At 35.8% G+C, this 19,409-nt stretch overlaps 1 protein-coding gene across 1 annotated transcript in view; it reads left to right on the top strand.

Moving 5' to 3' along the window:
- LOC138711749 (T-box transcription factor TBX10-like) overlaps window positions 1-19,409 on the top strand; it is a 306,742-nt gene that overhangs the window by 223,126 nt on the left and 64,207 nt on the right. The window contains exon 7 of the mRNA XM_069842929.1: window positions 1,877-1,995. Coding sequence (XP_069699030.1) covers window positions 1,877-1,995 — 119 coding nt within the window. The remainder of the gene's footprint in view (window positions 1-1,876; window positions 1,996-19,409) is intronic.

Raw genomic sequence — 19,409 nt, 5'->3', positions numbered from 1 at the left:
ATAAATTATGTTATACACTCAGTTGATAATATAAATAATATTCACGACAAATATATAAAAACAGAAGAGATAACGAATCATAATTTAGCCCACCGATAACTTTATAACATGGTCTAAAAATTCTAGGTAGATTGGCTTTGCGCGAGACTCTGCATTGTATTCTATTCAATACAAAGGCGTACTTTATCTTATCTCTCCGCTTCGCCCACGTGACAACTATAATTAGAACTCCCTCGTTCCGAACTTGCCTAGGTCATATAGGCCAATAATATTTATCCATGGTCATCAATTGTCGACAGTAGAATATCTCGTAAGCAAGAAATAATCGATTTATACCGACCAGACCGGTTCAGAGTTCGTGTCTCGTGATGGTGTTGGTCATTGTGCCATCTGTTGACAATTATTGAACTACATCAAGCCGGCCTCGACTGCAAACCCTAAACCCTATATAAAAGAGCTATCTGTTAGTATATATGATCTAGGACGAGACTTATGCAGAGTTGAGACAGAAAACGTTACTAATAAACCATGCATAAGCGATGGATGTATAAACAGCCTGTAACTATACAATGGGAATTGCTTTGCAGTAGTTATATACACGAAACCCCTTGTTTAAGCGTTGTATATAGAGAAAAAATGGCCGCCCCTCTAACAGCTGTTTGTATTGATTGTCATTTTATGATGATGGTTGCCTTGTAACCACAGAAGAACAAACCAAAGAGCACAGAATAATTAGGATAATAACGCTCTTTGACCAAAATATAGTGTGATAATCGATTAAAGCCATTTGTACTATCGATACTTAACACGCCACACTAGAGCGCTCTACCGGATGCAATAGAGAACCTCAGATATTTAATTACCTTTCGTAATGAAGTAATGACGAAACTATGACGTAGCGGTGTAACAGTCATACTGTTAGGCCTATACACGACGTATGTAGTGATTATTATAGTCCCGACGCTGTTATTTCCGGCGTGGCTCCGCCTCTTTGCTTACGTCTTAGAAAGTGAAGGCTCTATAAAGTCTAGGTAGGTAGTATCGTTCGCCATTTTTGGTGTTACGTTGCCGAGCTACCATACGAGGAATCTATTTGCCACACCGTTAAACATTATCATGTCTTAGCTCCTATGATAATAAATCAAACGCAATGTAATACAGCTAATAAATGAGCGGCAAATAAGGTATTCGTGTGCTTTCTGCGAACGCCAACGAAAGAGCTAAAATGGCGGGCGATTATATTAAGTATTTATCGAGCCTTAATAAATGAATCAGCTAATCACAAGACGCACACGTTTAAATGTAGCCGACCTGCAACGCGATTGGCTGCCGGAAATTAGAGCGACGAGACTATAGTAAGGAATTTACACACGACGTATAAACGAGCTACTCATTGCATAAATATAAGACAGTTAAACATCTATATATATAGAGTTTTTATTAGTAAGATCGTAAGAATATTGCTGAATAATTTAAGGTAAATATTTATTTAACTATTTATTTATTTACTGATATTCATTCACTCATTCATTCACACACGCACTCATTTATGTAGACCTATTTGTTCATTTATTTATTTATTCATGTATTATTGTATTTTACAGATTATATTCTAGGAAATACAATTAATTTGTATTAACGTTGTATCAGATTCGCCTTTTATAATGAATTGCCAACTCTTAAATACCCATTCCCGTACGACCGATGTTTTTCTGTCCATAATATTCCTCGACTTTCATGCTCTACCGCTTGCCGAATGCTTCGCGTGTTATGTCTAAGTAGGCCTAAGTAGGTGAACATTGACTTTCTCCTAGTATGACGGAGCAGTGTACCTCTTTTCAAAAATGATTACTGATTATATTTTAATCTGTTTCAGTGGTGTGGATGTGCTGAACCACCTGCAACTAGGGACTCATCAGAGACTGAGAAACCCGTCCAGGAGTACCAACCCTTCACAACCCTGCAATCTTCAGTTCGGTGCTAAGGACGGCAAAGGTCAGTAAAAGTTTCCAATTACCTGCTATTGTAGAAGCTTTGTAACTTCATAAGAAATTAAGTAGGCTTGCCTATATGTTTGGAACTTCTATTCTATAACCAGATAATAAAAGACATTTTGCTTCATTATAAACTACTTAAGTGTTTGCTAAATTATATAATATTAACTTCTAAAGGTCTTCGATTGAACACTGTTAACAGTTTTTATAACATTTGGATATTTGGACATGTTTATACCAGGGGTTTCAACCGGTAGGACCTAACTATCTTTTGATTTCACGACATGCTGCTAATCCCAGATGTGGGGCGTTTCGCTGTTTCTGAATAGCTTACGTAGGGCCCACGTTCAGTTTAACGATGATGACTATAACAGGCATCAGGAGTAGGAGGAGAGGACCACGAAGACGAATTCTTATGTTTAGTAGTAGTAGTAGTAGTAGTAGTAGTAGTAGTAGTAGTAGTAGTAGTAGTATTTATTTATTTAACCTGGTAGAGATAAGGTCGTCAGGCCTTCTCTGCCCCTCTACCAGGGGATTACAACTACCGGGTGTCCGGGACAAAATTTACCAATAAGAAAGTTTAATAACTCACCAAATAATTGATGGATCAAAATGCTGTTTGCGGGAATTGACAAAGAGACTTCCAAAGTTTCGAATGACCACTAATAAACTTCTCTTGTCGCACGACAGATGTCCAGTCGATATTCAAGTTCTTGCCATGTATTTCGTAACGTCTCTGGAGTGACAGTTGCACAAGCAGCGACAATTCTCCGACGCAGATCCTCCAAATCTGCCACTACAGTCTTGTACACAATGTCTTTTATGTATCCCCAAAAAAAGAAGTCCAGTGGGGTTAGGTCTGGGGATCTGGGAGGCCATGCTGATCCCCAGATGCGACAATTATGCCTGTTGACGATCCCACAGACGTGGAAGGTGGACTCATCAGTAAACACGACCTTCTGCAGATATCCATTTTCAATATCAATTTTCAACAGCATGTCACTAGCGAAATCATATCGTGCAGGCAAGTCGTTTGGTTTCAACTTTTGAACCAATTGAATCTTGTATGCATGCAGACGTAACCTCTTGTGCAGAACATCGTGGATACTTGACTTTGGAATTGCAAGTTCCCTGCTGGCACGGCGAACAGACTTACACGGGCTCCGTTGGAATTCTGTTGACTTGCGCTTCTGTCACTTTCTTCCCGCGTGGTGTTTTCTCTCAAGAAGCTTTCTATGCCAAGTTGTTACTGTGTGCCTATCTGGTGGTTGTTTCTCAGGCCACTGTTGTCTAAATCTTCTCTCCACTATCTTCGGATACTTGAATTCGGCAAGCCAATAGCAGCATTGAACTTTTTGTTGCACTGCGAACGCCATTTTAATTACACCTATGTCAACAACAATGACCAAATGTTGCCAACATCACACATAAAACTTAAAATGTCCCTCTTTCATTTGCCGCAAATTTCATTTTCCTATCTCCATTATTCCGCGAGTTATTAAACTTTCTTATTGGTAAATTTTGTCCCGGACATAGGATATAATATGAACAATAAAATTTCAATTAACATTAAATTTACAATTACAATTACAATAAAAATTAAAGTACGACAAGATTACCTGATTAATGAAAGCTAGACATTTTATCATAGGAGTTAGCTAAGAGCAAAGAATATTTTTATATTTACTGAATTACAAATTAAACCTACAATAACAAAAATCTATAACTTAGTAATGAAATTACCGGATATTGAAATATTTTGTGGATTGAGAGAACTATTTACAAGATCTTACAGAATGAGAATTAATTGGTTCACGAGCTCACATCAGGGGCGTAGCGTCCATCGACGAATGAATGAATTGGAGAGAAGGAAAACATGAAGAAAAATCTGGATGTGGCTGGGTCTGGGAATGAATGAATGAATGAATGAAGAAAAAATCTCGGTGTGGCTATGTCGGGAAGTGAATGATTTGAATGAATTGGAGAGAAGGAAAGACATGAAGGAAAAATCTGGATATGACTGTGTCGGAGAGTGAATGAATGAATGAATGAATGAATGAATAAATTAATTAGAGAGAAGGAAAAACATTTTAAAAAATCTGAGTGTGGCTGTGTCGAGGAGTGAATTAATTAATAAATTGAAGAGAAGGAAAGACATGAAGGAAAAATCTGGGTATAGCTATGTCGGAGAATGAATGAATGAATGAAATACAGGTTTAACAATGTTAATTACATGTACTGCACTTTTCTCTTATTATTATAAAATAAATACATTTTCATTATCTGCTGAAATCATAATTTAATTTAACAGTAACAGTGGGGACAGCTATATACCAATGCTTATGTATCCACAGCGATACATGTTGCTACACAGTGAAGCTATCTCTGTATAGATAGGCCTAATTAAAACACGAATTTTATTACGCCATACGGAAGGCAGTTTGATCAAAGACCTTATTATTACTATGCAAGATCTTTGTGTTTGATATGTGATGATGTTATATAAATTTGAACATCTGACTTTCTATTAGTTGTTTAATTTGATTCACAAAATACAAATTTTATAAGCCACTTATTATAGGTTAAGTTACCTGTGGTAGGAGGACCATTGTCAGCTGTGCCTTATTTCGACCGTTACTTACAATCAGTGCTACACGAAAGCATTTTTTATAGCTCGACAAACGCATTCTCGCTGTAGTGTGTAACGTAACTAAAGCTGCAGCTACACAGTTCAATATTCCAATCGCGTATGCGTGCAATCTGGGAAGAATATTGAAAGAATCAAGTTTAAAATGTACGTTCAATTAAGATGCATGAAGGTTTTGTGTCTACATTGAGCGCCGTTTTGAATGTCGTCTTCACTGCGTAAATATATTAATTAATATTAAATATCAATCCTGCATTCATTGCTTTAAAGTTGAAAGAAAAGTTTAACCGTGTAGTTGCATCTTAATGTATTCATGATCATCAATTTACGGGGAAACAGTTGACGACAACGACTAAACAAAAGAACGACCATGCGATAAATTGATAGCTATAAATCTAGCTGCAAAAATTGTCGCAAAGTGTGACTGTGATTGGTTGGAATTCAAAATTTAATTACACTTCATTGGTCGAAAATGGAATGACGTCATATAAACGAAATAGCACAAATATTGAATTTATTTAACCTTGTAGTTCGGAATGAAATTCACTATGGCTCAAGTACACTTTCTTCCCTACCTCTTCATCTGAATTTGAAAGAAAGAGTTGAGAGAAATATCCACAAATTGAAGAACAGTAACGAAAGTAACAGAGAATTTGGCTCCAAAAATGGAACATAGCACCAAAAAAAATTCAGATATCGCCCAACATTGAAACAAAAACAGCTGAAAATCCCGCTGAAGGATACATTAAATTTCTTCTAGCTATCTCTGCTTAAAAAGAAGCTAGACCTAGCCTGAAAGCGGCTAATTTGACAACATTGGTCAAGAATCAATCTCCTGTCTTCGTTCTATTCTTTTATCAAGGTAGAAAGAGATGGAGTTTGGGTTGAGTCTGGGGTTTCTCAGGGCGTGACCTGCTTCAAAACTTGTTCTGTAGTAACCTGCACATCAGCCAATCGCAGGACAGTCTCTGCCTTGGTTTCAACCAATGAAGCTACGAATGCATCCCTCCACCTGGCCAGGTAAATAGATGTTTGAAGCGTGTAAGTGGTGTAGGGGACACCTATAGCAAGTCACTCTGAAGCTGTTATCTTCAGTTTGGGATGGAAGATGAAAAGTTGGGGGGAAGAAAACAAATAATAAGCAAAGATATAAAACAATTAAGTAAAAGAAGTAGAAACGAAGTAACGTAAAATTACAGCATGCGAGATCAGGTAAAGGAGTGAAAAGAGGGGAGGAAATGACTGGGCAAAAAAAGAGATCGAAAGAAAAATTAATGAATAAATAAGATACAAAGAAAGGGATAAGTCTGGGTTACTTACATAAAAAATAAAATGGGTGAAAAGGATGGATGTATGGTATCGAACAATGACGTAGGGAGGAATTTAAGACGAAGTGGGGGGGCCTAGTTTTAGGAATATTACTTGGCAAATTTTGTCCGTAACTTAATCTATATGCATAGGAATACATACAGGGATATCATTTTATTTTTACTAATATTTTTAATATTAACCTGTCTATACCTTTAGAGAACCGAAAACACCGCTTGCTCCCCCCTCCACTACTGGAGTTCGATGATACTGGCGAAAAACACAAATCACTCTACTAGGAATAGGAAGGAAGAAAAGTAGTTCATCCATTTAGGCCTACGTAAACTAGGAAATATCGCGATTTTGAGTTCGATAATTTTCATTAGGTTTTTCTTTAATCAAAGTACAGTACTGTATTAAGAATAAGTGTTTTTACTCACGAAGTGAGTTATCCATGCGAACGTATTCATTATGCAGTGTATATTATACTGTCTACAGCACATTAGCGTACAATATACAGAAAGAAGTTAAATTGAAAAATAATCATAATATGAATATTTAAACACAATTTTGAAAATGGTGGCCGTTCATTTCGATACAGGCTTCACTTCTTTTGTGCATATTATCGCACTATAGACTATTGCATCTAATTCCAATTGCCAGTTTCGTCCTTCGTACTAGTAACTCATGTTGAAATAATTCTATACCTACTCTACGTACTGTTAATTCAATCTTCACTTCTGTCCGACCCGAAAATATAAAATTACTCAGACTGTCCGTCCAAGTGGTTATGCCGCAGGATTGTAGAAAGGGAGGAACTCACGTGACAGTTAATTACTTAACGAGGCCCTTTTATTTAAGTTAAATTAAACAGCTGTATAATATTACGTAAACGCCCAATTCCTAAGAGAAATTAATGTTTTCAGAAAAGAGCTAAGACAGCCCAGCTTTTACAGAGGGGCGATCAGAAGCAGGTGGGGGAAATCGGGATGCGACGTAGGCAAACGGACAGTACCTGTGCGAAAATATGATTCAATATTGAAAGCTCTTTCGTCACTGGAAAACGCGAACATATTTCTGGAACGTACTATACTCAGTAACTCAGTACTGCTTACTATCTACGGTCTTGGTTCTGTGTGGAGTTGGAACTTCCTTAGTAGAAGGGGTGGGAGTGAAGTACATTCAAAAACTCAGGTACAATAAAAATTGAAGTAAAAATAAAATGATGTCCCTGTACTTACAAACGGCTTTTAAGGAACCCGCAGGTTCATTGCCGCTCTCACATAAGCCCGGCATCGGTCCCTATCGTGAGCAAGATTAATCTAGTCTCTGTCATCATATCCCACCTCCCTCAAATCCATTTTAATATTATCCTATCTACGTTTCGGCCTCCCCAAAAGGTCTTTTTCTCTCCGGCCTCCCAACTAACACTCTACAATTAACTAAACCAGGAAAATAATGGAACACGCCTCAGTGAAATTTGGCAGAAGGTTGATATGGTTATTTGATCCATATCCTTGACAAATACGACTAATATACTGTATATTAGCCGTTCAGAGCAGAAGTGGTGTAAGTCAAAAATGGGTAATGAGGGTTAAAGTAAAAATTCTGTAAAATACAGCGCAAAGTAGCAATTAATATTCAATTATTCCAGTAGTTATTTCAATATTCAATTTATTTAAACTGTTAGTAGTCAGTGGATAGCACGAAAAACATGTTAATTGGTCATTTGTGCAGTATTTTATAGAATTTTTACTTTAAACATCATTACCCAATTTTGACTTACACCCAGTGGTGGTTCCTCAGGGGAGGGACGGGAGGAACGTCCTCCTCACATTTTTCTTCTTGTGAAAGTAAATACCAAATAAAATATGTGCCTTGAAATTCGAGGAAGATTCGATAATTTTTAAGTAAGCCTTGGTTGATCGAGTTTTAAACGACCCGCGCTGATGTGCTGTAGAAAACTGTGAGAAGGATGCGAGATTGTTTGTGTTGAGGAAAGGCAATCCTTTCCTCCTTTACTGCAGTTAACACACATAGACAACAGCGCACTAGCGGCCAGAGAAAGAAGCAGAGTTTTAAAGCAAGTAAATGAACGGATAGGGAGGAGATCCTCCTCTGAATCAGCGCATGGGCGGGAAATAGAAACCGACTGGTCGTGCAGCAAGCTCGCTACCGCTGCCACCTAACGATGTTGCATTCAACCAGACTATAACACGTCATCTAGAAGGAGACACAATAAAAACAGTTTTATATAAAGGTTTTTTAAATTATAAATGAAAATATATCATTCATTGAACTTTATATGTATAGGGTACTATTCATGAGGGTATTTCAAAGCTAAAGTCGGGTTTGTATAAAACAAAGAGAAAGTAGTTCTACGTTAGTATCGTAGATCTTTTGGCCACTGAAATTCACTTCCATTCATTGTCTACCAGGCAGGACAACATCCAAATTGTCAGTTTTGTACAAATATATTTGAAATTGAAATTACTCCAAACTACATTATTTTTAACATAAAAAAATTAATCGGCCACCTGCAGCTTTGAGCAATAATGGTAGTATGACTTTACAAGAACTGACATTCTTCAAAAGCATGTGATACTGAACTTGTAAAATGTACATGTGGCAACACAGACCACGTGGGTCGGTGCAATGTTCTCGCTTTCCTAACAGATTATTTTCCATTCCCACTTCCGTAAAAAGGTTCTGGTTACGTGTTAGTAGCCGGTCTCTTCCAGCACGTGTGATGCTGTAGTGTACGCGAAAATGCTGCGAGGTTGTGAATTTTCTTGTAACATTTAATTTGTGCAATTATTCAACAATGAATGGAAGTGAAAACATATTATATTTTGGACTGTTATTTAGGAAACTAGTTTACAAGAACGGATTATTGCTATACAGAAGGGAAGGCCAACCCCAACACTACCTGGTCTTACATGTATGCATGTAGGCTAATTTGTAGCATGTTTCATTCAAGAAGGTGTCATTTTGTGCAGTTAACTTCTTTCCTCCTCTTAAGAAATATGCGGGAGCCGCCACTGTTTACACCACTTCTGCTCTGAACGGCTCATATTACCCTACATTATCTTTGACTCTCTACCAACGCTGCGGTAGTTTTCCGATTCCACGTCTGAAGAAATATGCTGGTTTGAAGTAAAAAAAAGTCGTCAATCCAAGTTTGTAAAGCATCTCCGTTATCAACACTTAAGATTAAAAGGCTAGTATTATCATGAAAGATGAAAATTACGTACTAGTTTGTTAAGAATAGTAATATGTGTTACAAGAGCGGTATGTTGATATTTTCATGTTCGAGGAAAAGATTGAAAAAGCGAAACGTAGTTGAGCTTTTTTAATTTCCGAAAACATGAAAACAAACATACCGCTCGTGTATCGTACATTATTTTGTGCGAAGATCGTTTATTACATACCCGAAAGAGGAATTTCTAATTAGTTGCAATGAAATCTCTATCTTGGTTTCTGTTCAATGACGGGAACTTTGGAAAACAAATATATCTATCTTCAACATTGTTGCTTTAAAATGTTTTCTGTGTTTACTATATTCCAGCAGGCCGTGATATAAGTCTGTCTTCCCCCCCCCCCCAGTCTATAAATGCGAGCTTAAAACAAACGATAAGGTTATGTAATGATTTATTTTTCATTTTAATATTTTAACAATATTATTTATATAACATATTGCAGTACCTAATAACATCGGCATCTGGAATCTTGTTGATTTTTTCACGGCTTCCTTAATGTTACTTGCATTACGAATGCAGTAACTTTTGTGGTGTTGTAGAGTTTACTTAATTTTTGCAAATATTTAAAAACAATAATTAACAGTGCAATTTAGGTGAAATTGCAGTGGTAAGTTTCCAATTTATAATTATTACTATGTTAAACGTCTCTAAAAATAATATGTTAAAAGCCTAAAGCAGTAAAATGAATATGGCGCTTAAGCGGTAAGAAGAGGGAAATTGTTATGTGTGTTACGTTGGGAATACTGAAAGTGGTATTTCACACTTACCGCGTATTGGTTTTGTGCGGAAAGCAAGCAAATACGCACGATCTCGCACAAAATTAATTTGTAGCCAAGGTCTACATCGAATATTGGCTTTTTTTTTGTTCTTTTTCGACAATGTGTAAAATGAGTAGTATTGCATAATGTTATTAGCAGGGAACGGATTTATATGGACTAAAAATATATGAAATATGTAAATATATATGTAGTTATTTTTACCAAAATATGGAATTAAATATGGATTTTTACCAAAATATGGAATTAAATATGGACTTAAAATTATAAAAAATGACTATGTACGTTAAATATTGGTACATTTTAATCAAACTAAACAAAAAATATAATGGACGTACCTTATCTTCCAATGTAGTTTCAACAAAACACAATTTTTATTGTCTGTTACCATAACAATAGGTTACAAACATTTCTTTCAAGTGCTGAAAAGTGAATCTTCTTCTATTGTCTCTGAGGATAGATTTATACTGACTAAAAGAGCGTTCGACGTCACAAGAAGTAACTGGTACATAATTCAATTTCACAATGTCTGCTGGGGATAAGTCCAAGTTAATCTTCACTGTTGATTCACCACTCATCACAGCAACAACCTTTTGTAGTTCTTCATATCCAGGGTTTTTTGAAAGTACAGTGTCCACCTTAGCTCTTACTGCATCTGCAACTTTACCTCTACCACGATTCAGTTGTTCCACAGTACTATTTATAATTTCAAAACTTTCAGATAGTGAAAGGTGCCTATTTTGGAGACTTTTGAGCGTTTTTATGATGCATGAAAATGTATGCTGAATGTGAGCTAAGTCATTCTTCACACTTATGTCACAGGTAACTGTTTTCGCAGTATCAATTGAGACTGCATCTTCAGAGTCCAATGCAAGGAGAACATTGTTAATAGAGTCTATATGTTCGGCATAATATTCAACTGCTTCTAGCCATGTACCCCATCTAGTTAAAATTGGCTTTGGTGGCAATGGAATTTCAGGGTACATTTCTTTCAACACGTTAACTCTACTGGGAGCTTTGAGAAATACTTTTTTCACTGATGAAATCAACAAATCTACTTTAGGGAAATTGTCTCTGACCACTTCTGCCACACGATGAAATGCATGCGCCACACAAGTAAAATGAGTCAATTTAGGATATACAACAGATAATGCTTGTCCAGCTTTGACCATATAAGGGGCAGCATCGCTAATAAAGAATAACACATTATCGTACATAATACCCTTTGGCCACAGGATACCCATAGCTTCGTTGAACAGTTTAACTATAGTTTTGTTATTGCACTTTTCTAGAACATCACAATGTAAAAGAATTCGTTCAGAATATTGTTCACTTAACAAACCGATAACTACATTACCAACAAGTCTACCTTCTTTGTCGGGAGTCTCATCAATGGAAACCCAAATTGAACTATCTTTAATTTCATCTCTTATCTTCTGTATTGTCTCATCGTAGATGGATGGAGCATACGTCTTCCTAAGTGTTGACTCATCCGGGATTGTATGTTGAGTATATTTTTCAAGGAATTCCCTGAAGACCTTATTCTTTAGTTTGTAGAGAGGAATATCAGCAGAGATGAGAGAACGGCACAGGTCGATGTTAAACTCAGATCTTACATTCGATGTTGTTGGTTGTGTTAAAAACAATTGTCTCTGCTTGGAATTTAGTTGTTTGTTGGCCTGATGTTTACTAGTTGTAATGTGTTGTTGCACCAGGAACTTTTGTGTAGATGATACTGCACACTGACACAAATTACAAAATAATATTTTATTGTCAGTTGATAAACCATCTTCTTTAAATTCTGAAATGTAACTTGTTAGTTTTGATTTTAAATTGACTGAATGACGTACTTTTGGCATATTTACCGTCTTTATAGTATGATTTACAAAACTGAACCTATGTGTACTCTGACTGGCATTTAACTGTTGAGCTGCACAACTGAAGTCTGTTAAAAATTTTAAATTAAATTAATACAGTTTTGTAACTTACTTTCCCATTGTTGATAGGACTGCTAATTTTCAAATAACTCTGATGTTAAAGGGATTACTGAACATGTGTTTAAATCTCTATTGTTGAAATGTATTTTTAAAAGTTAATGGAATTTTGTTTTGTTTTATTGTTAAACCTAATATAATATGGACTGTTTTATATGAAATATGGAAAATATATGGAAATTAACGAAAATATGTACTAAACTCTAAAATATGGAAAAATATGGAAAATAAAAGTAGGATTTTTCAACCCTACACATTGTGAAACATAAAGATAATGCAAAATATAAATTATATTAGCTTTATAAGTAAATATGTATTTACATATAAATCCTTTCCCTGGTTATTAGCAAAGCTCGGATCTTGGGGACTTGTGTGTCGTGTGCTTGAGTAAGGTTACAGGCATAACGTACACAAAGCTCACGCTGCAAGTGCTCAGGGACAGTCGTGTGTACTAAGAAAGTGGTCACATCGAATGGCAAGAAGACGAACGAAGAAACTGTGTCATGTCGAAGCCAATGACATTAAGAGAATTATAGGTAAATGGTCTGTCTGAGGAATGAGAAAATACGTGTTATTCGAATGGGTGTTATGGAAGTTTGAAAATACATTTCTTAAATTTTAGGTACAGAATTTCGTGGAGGAATTCTGAGGAGATACATCATTTCCTTCTAATGCAGAGTTTATATTTTGTAAGTTCTGCCACACATAAACTAGAGCTGGAAACGGGCATTCATTGAAAGACATTGCAGTCCTTTAAATTGGTGGAAAATTTGTCCATAGCCATGGATCAAGTCGTAGAGGGACCTTCCCTAGTAGTGATACACTAATTAAAAACTATTTGCGAGAAAAATTTAGGATATACCTATCTTTCTCAGATACGAGATCTGCTGAAAATCGAACAGGAAACAGTGACAGTGAAAATATTCAGTATTTTATTTAGGCCCAAGACTTTATAATAAAATTTCAAACCATTTTCCAAATTTGAAATTTTTTAAAATTTAAACTTTTAAAAAAGAAATTTGTAAAATTATCCATGATATATAATAGTAACAAATGTACTTTCTTTTACCTTTTATTTCTATCGACTATATTCATGTTTTTATTGAATATCACTGGCTTCTGTCGGATTTTCAATTTATATTAAATATGTATTTTTCTCTCGTTTTCTCTTTCTTCTTTATTCTTGCTCTTGTGTTGTATTTATTGGTTTGAATTAAGTTACTTACTGTCTTTAGTAAACTGTCCTTGTAAATTTTATGTTACATTATTGACTAAGACCACACCGTACACGAGCCTGACTCTTACGGTAGTGGCTAGAAACATTTTTATTTTATAAATGCAATTTGTACTCACTAGGTAGCTAGTTCAAATAAAAAAAAAATAAAAAAAAGTAAAGTTTGCTCCCGTCACTTCATGTGACGTGGAAATAAGTTTCCTTCGTTTCAAATCATGTTTAACTAACAGACGAAGAATTTATGATTTCGAAAATCTTCGAATGCATGTAGTCATACACTGTAATGAAATGTACAGAGCAGAACTGTAAATTTGATGTATTTTGCATGTTTATTTATATATATGCTATAAAATTACTTGTTTCAACCTACCATAATATTATCATTATGTTGTTCCAGCCAGGAACCACTTTTATAGCAGACCTGACAGTACCTCCGTGCTGGAAGCGGGAGTTTGTTGACATTGAAGTCCGGTCGCTTAGCCACGTTCAAAGACACAAGTCCCCAAGTTCCGAGCTTTGGTTATTAGTTGTTTTTTTACGGACTTGTGTTTTGAAGGCTCACTTTACGCACTTAAACTAGACCTAACAGTGTGTAAAATCAAACTTTACGCACTGACGTAGAAGATTATTATTATTATTATTATTATTATTATTATTATTATTATTATTATTATTATTATAGAGAAGGTTATGCGAGCTCTGGCGGCTCAAACAAGAACTTGTTGGGTATCATTGCTTAGTTGTTAAAGATGCGAGATCCTATAGATAAACAGACATTCCGCCGGGTTGCCCACAACGTGACAGCTCTCATATTATCTGGTCGCCATTACCAAAGTGCGACATTTAGCCAACCAGCCAGAACGCCGATACAGGAGCGAGCGTCTGAAAGGCGATTCCGTACCAGACGAGCACGAGGCGCGTTTCTACTGCAGAACACACAACTGCAGTGACGACTGTACACAGCATTCGCCTTTGTGTAAGGGCCGGTTATACCAACAGATGTTGAAACTTAACAATAGGCCTACTTAACACAAAAACTGTTTCATGAATAGAATTTCCTGTGTTAAAGACTTAAAATTGTTAAAACCAGAACTATTACTGGTGTAAATTACGCTGTAGGTGCGGAATTGTTGTTTCACTTTTTAAATGTACTGTACGTCGTCGTTAATGACGTGAATATGTTAGGAGAAAATCCACAAACGATTAGGGAAAACGCGGAAATTCTAGTTGAAGCAAGTAAAGCGATTGGGTTGGAAGTAAATCCCGAAAAGACTAAGTATATGATTATGTCTCGTGGCCAGAATATTGTACGAAATGGAAATATAAAAATTGGAGATTTATCATTCGAAGAGGTGGAAAAATTCAAATATCTTGGAGCAACAGTAACAAATATAAATGACACTCGGAAGGAAATTAAACACAGAATAAATATGGGAAATGCCTGTTATTATTCGGTTGAGAAGCTTTTGTCATCTAGTCTGCTATCAAAAAATCTGAAAGTTAGAATTTATAAAACAGTTATATTACCGGTTGTTCTGTATGGTTGTGAAACTTGGACTCTCACTTTGAGAGAGGAACAGAGATTAAGGGTGTTTGAGAATAAGGTTCTTAGGAAAATATTTGGGGCTAAGAGGGATGAAGTTACAGGAGAATGGAGAAAGTTACACAACGCAGAGCTGCACGCATTGTATACTTCACCTGACATAATTAGGAACATAAAATCCAGATGTTTGAGATGGGCAGGACCTGTAGCACGTATGGGCGAATCCATAAATGCATATAGAGTGTTAATTGGGAGGCCGGAGGGAAAAAGACCTTTGGTTAGGCCGAGACGTAGATGGGAAGATAATATTAAAATGGATTTGAGGGAGGTGGGATGTGATGGTAGAGACTGGATTAATCTTGCTCAGGATAGGGACCAATGGCGGGCTTATGTAAGGGCGGCAATGAACCTCCGGGTTCCTTAAAAGCCATTTGCAAGTAAGTACGTCGTTGTTAGAGATGTATACTGTAAGTTATATGATCAATTATTAAAAAAAAAATAAATCTGAGGACTGTAAAATTTTAGCATCTGTTAACAAAGAACGTGTTAGTGAGTTTCAACATTCGTTGATGAAACCGGTCCTAAGATGTTTAATCGTTTCCAGTATTTCACCAAAAATGGTAGAATCCATCCTTAAATAGGCTAATTATTGTAGTATTTCGATGAACTCAGGCTATTTGATCTTGATTACTAAAATTACATTTTTCCTTCAACCAGTCTTCAATCCACACCGTCTCCTTCCTTTATCGTTTTCAATAATTATATTTTTGTTTCCGTAGCACAGGCAATTACAAATGCTAGACAAACAGCTTCTGAAGACATCATACGACAGGCATGTCAATTGATGCCCACAGGAGCAAGCGCGCGCTTTAGAGCCCAGGAGAGCCTGAGCGCTTTGCAGCGGAAAGGAAAGAGACAGACGAAAGAGGTGATATATGCCGCTTGGTCGAGCTATATTCAGGGATGGCCAGCACTGATTCAATAGATAAAGGGATGAGAACTTATTAAAACTGTATCCATGTTAATTTTTAGATTTGCCTGAGAAGTATAAGTGCATTATAAGAATGTAAGTTTTAATTTTAATGCTCATTTTTCACAAGTTTGATTTTTTTATTCAAAAGAAATATTTTCTCAACTTCTCGAATAGAAAAGTGAAATTTTCAGGTATAGGCCTATTTATTTACTAGCCTTACAGAATGTTTTCGTAAATCTAATATACCGTATATACGTATTACTGAAGATAGTGTATTGAAAATTTTGAAAATATTCGCATGGAAATTGTTTGTAAGGAAATGAATTAACAAAGCAACTACTGTTACATCATAAGCAAAAGATACGTGCCCATGTGTTGTAAAAATGTCAGCTCTATAGCTTCAGTAGATTTCGAGAAAATAATTTAATATTCTGATGATAGGAAGTTGCTCACAAATATCACCTTAAAAGCATAATGCGATAAGAGTTTTGTTACGTCATATTAGTTACACTTAAAACAGATACAGTACCTAGGTAACTTTGCCTTGTACTGTATCATTGTTTTGATTAGTTTATTGATTACTTTTGTAAGGCTAAAGATACCATCAATATCAATTCCAACTTGTCATGTCATACTCAATCTCTTTTTTTTTTTGGGGGGGGGGGGGTTCACTTTCTTTATGAATGATGTGTTTCATCCACTTAATACAGTATAATATTACACTACTATGGAATTTAAGTGAATATTCCTTCTTAACTCTCTATTATGTTATTAAGATTTAAAACACAAGTGCAATATTAAGAAATCAGTGTTAGTACTTTTGTTTTACAGACAATATAGATAATATCAAACAGAAAGAAGCCATATAAAAATAACGACGTAAAATTTCACGTTCCGTTTGAAGTTTGTGCACCACTGTTTTCTTAATCCAACAGTTGCTTATCCATATACACAACCCTTCATCTTTCCATACTTAGCGCTTGCTGCCCGCTCACGACGTCAAGGTAAAAAAAATGCGCTTGCATTGACATCACTGTCATACGATATCACAACTTAGGCCTATTGAACTGAAGTTTGCCTAAATCGTTGCACCGTGCATAGCAAACGCTTTGTTTGCACAACACGATATTGTGCTGCAAGACCTGGTGCGCGGGGGTCTTAAATAAAATATTCTCTACGTCTACTAGGTTCGTCTCTATCCAGAAGTTACTACACGATCATTTAATCATTTATTTCGAAGTGTTCGATGGCACATGGAGTCGTGTGAGAAAAAACTGTTCCTTCTGATTCCATTTAAGCGTTGTTGTCCCGGCACTGCTATGACTTTTTTTTTCTTTACTACTTCCGCCCTCATAATCTTCTGGTGATAACCGCTTCGGTCCAACACATTTGAAATGAGGCGTGTTTATTGAGTCTGTCAGTTCGGGTCTAGTTTTTGTCTGATATTTAGTTCCGACAAAATTGTATAACAACACGGAGTCACGTTCGAAGCATATTTCAGAAAGTTTTTAATTGTATGTATGCATTAATTCACAATGAATGGGTATATACCCGGTGGCAGTGGTAACTAATTACACTCAATAAAGACAATAATAAACACAATTAATAAAAATACAATTAATAATAATACTAATAATTAATACTAACAATAATTAATAATAATAATAATAATAATAATAATAATAATAATAATAATAACAGGGAACATCCTAAATTAAATGAAGCACGATCGGTTAAAATAACATTTAAAGTAAATCTAATTTGTACCTTAAACCTATGTTCGAACTAAAACCCACGAGTATGATATGTTCATATCTGCACAAGTAGCTTTCAACACTACACTCATTTCGCTGTCAACTCACTCACTGCACAGGAACTACGACACATTTCACTGATTCTATCCCGATTTCACTAACACTTCAAAAACATTTCACTGTTCAAATACTTTGCACTGCCACTATAAACTATAAAGCTTCACTGACAGGAACACGTTTCACTTACTCAACACACTCCACTGACACAACATAATTCTTCACTGATACAACACTTCAATAACAAAATATCATTTACATCCTTTACATACTGTGTATAATTATCGTCTATTAGTAAAGTCCTTAAGCCTATTTTAAATACATTTTTGGCTATTGGTAAAGCCTTTAGTACGTCTGCAGATAACGCATTCCAGTCCCTGATAGTACGATTGAGAAAAGAAAACTTTCCAGTGTCCGTCCTCTGCCTTCTTTCCCTCAATTTATATGAGTGGTCGTTCCTTGAAGAGTAATTTGGCGGCTGCAACCTATTTTTTATTTCTCTCCAGGCAGGCTCACCTCTGTATGTTTTTTAACATTGCGCATAATCGAATTCGCGTTCTCCTGTCCGTGAGTGTGTCCCATTTTAATGGTGAATTTTTCCGACAATACTTGAGAGCCCGTTTTTGAATCTTTTCCAGTGTCTTAATATGTTCTAGTCTGTAAGGATCCCAACATGCAGCACCATATTCCATTACTGGACGTACTAGTGATTTATATGCAATATGCAATTACTGTTCCCCCCTCCCTCCCTGAATTGGGACTACACTTGCTTAGCCTGATTTTGTTCCCTGCTCTTTTCGGCATATCATAATCAGTTTGCTTCTTTCAGATTTCGTTATGAACTAACCTATGCGTTATAGTAACTGGAATTACTCGTATGTTTGCGGAATATTTTGCGAGTTTGTTCGTGTCCAGTGTGAGCGTTCAGACTGTTTCATGAAATGAGTATAAGGAGCTACAGAGCTCCTGTTGTAACAGAAAATGCAACATTATTCATGCAAATTATATAGGCCTTTAGATTAATGTTTACAATGCTTTTAAAGAATTTATCACGTGCAGAAAACAATGCAACCATAAATTTTCTTTTCAAGAAATGGGATTTTACTGCTGAGAGATAGGAAATGTAGTTTCGACAATTTACGAGAAAGAAAGAACTCGGCGCAAGATAAAACCTCACTAGAATTGGATTGTCCCTCAAGATCAGGCCTGCAGAACTCGTAAGTAGGGAAAATATGACGTCAGCCTCACTCCACTTCTATTGGAGATGATCGACTTCCGCGTAGAGTTCTCTGGCCGTCAAAGGTCCATCAGTGGCGGCACGTAATTTTCAAAAAGGATTGTAATAAATTCAATGTTTTATAATGCGTTATCTCGTTTCAAGATTTACAATTATGCTAGATTTCCTGTCGGTAGTTTCTTTGAGATTTCTTTGCACTTAACCTGTTTTATATTTTCGAAAACTTTCCTCCTATCATCACCTACGGAAACATAAATTTGTAATATTTAAGTAAGGAACCTTGAAAGTCACTATTAATTTGAATTCAAAATGAACACAACCAGTGACGTTCTTAATTTTACAGTATATAAATAAATAATCAATATACAGTTCGTAATAATGAATTTACCCGAAAGTTTGTGCATTCCATAATTCTTAATATGGACTTTGTTGAAATGTGGTTTAATATTGAAATGACGAGTGGAAATAAATTGGATGGGACACAGTAAACAAGGAATTCTTTCGTCTTCAACAACAAAATAATCATATTCCCATTTCGTTTGGAAGTAGTATTCCTTCACGGGTTTAGATTTTGTCATGTTCCAGCTCTCTTTAAACTGCAGTACGCTTACTTAATAATCAATTTATGTTCA

This window comes from Periplaneta americana, chromosome 13, assembly GCF_040183065.1.
Source record: "Periplaneta americana isolate PAMFEO1 chromosome 13, P.americana_PAMFEO1_priV1, whole genome shotgun sequence".
Taxonomy (NCBI): domain Eukaryota; kingdom Metazoa; phylum Arthropoda; class Insecta; order Blattodea; family Blattidae; genus Periplaneta; species Periplaneta americana.
The sequence above is the reverse complement of the archived record's forward strand: the minus strand, read 5'-3'. Positions and strand labels throughout refer to the sequence as shown.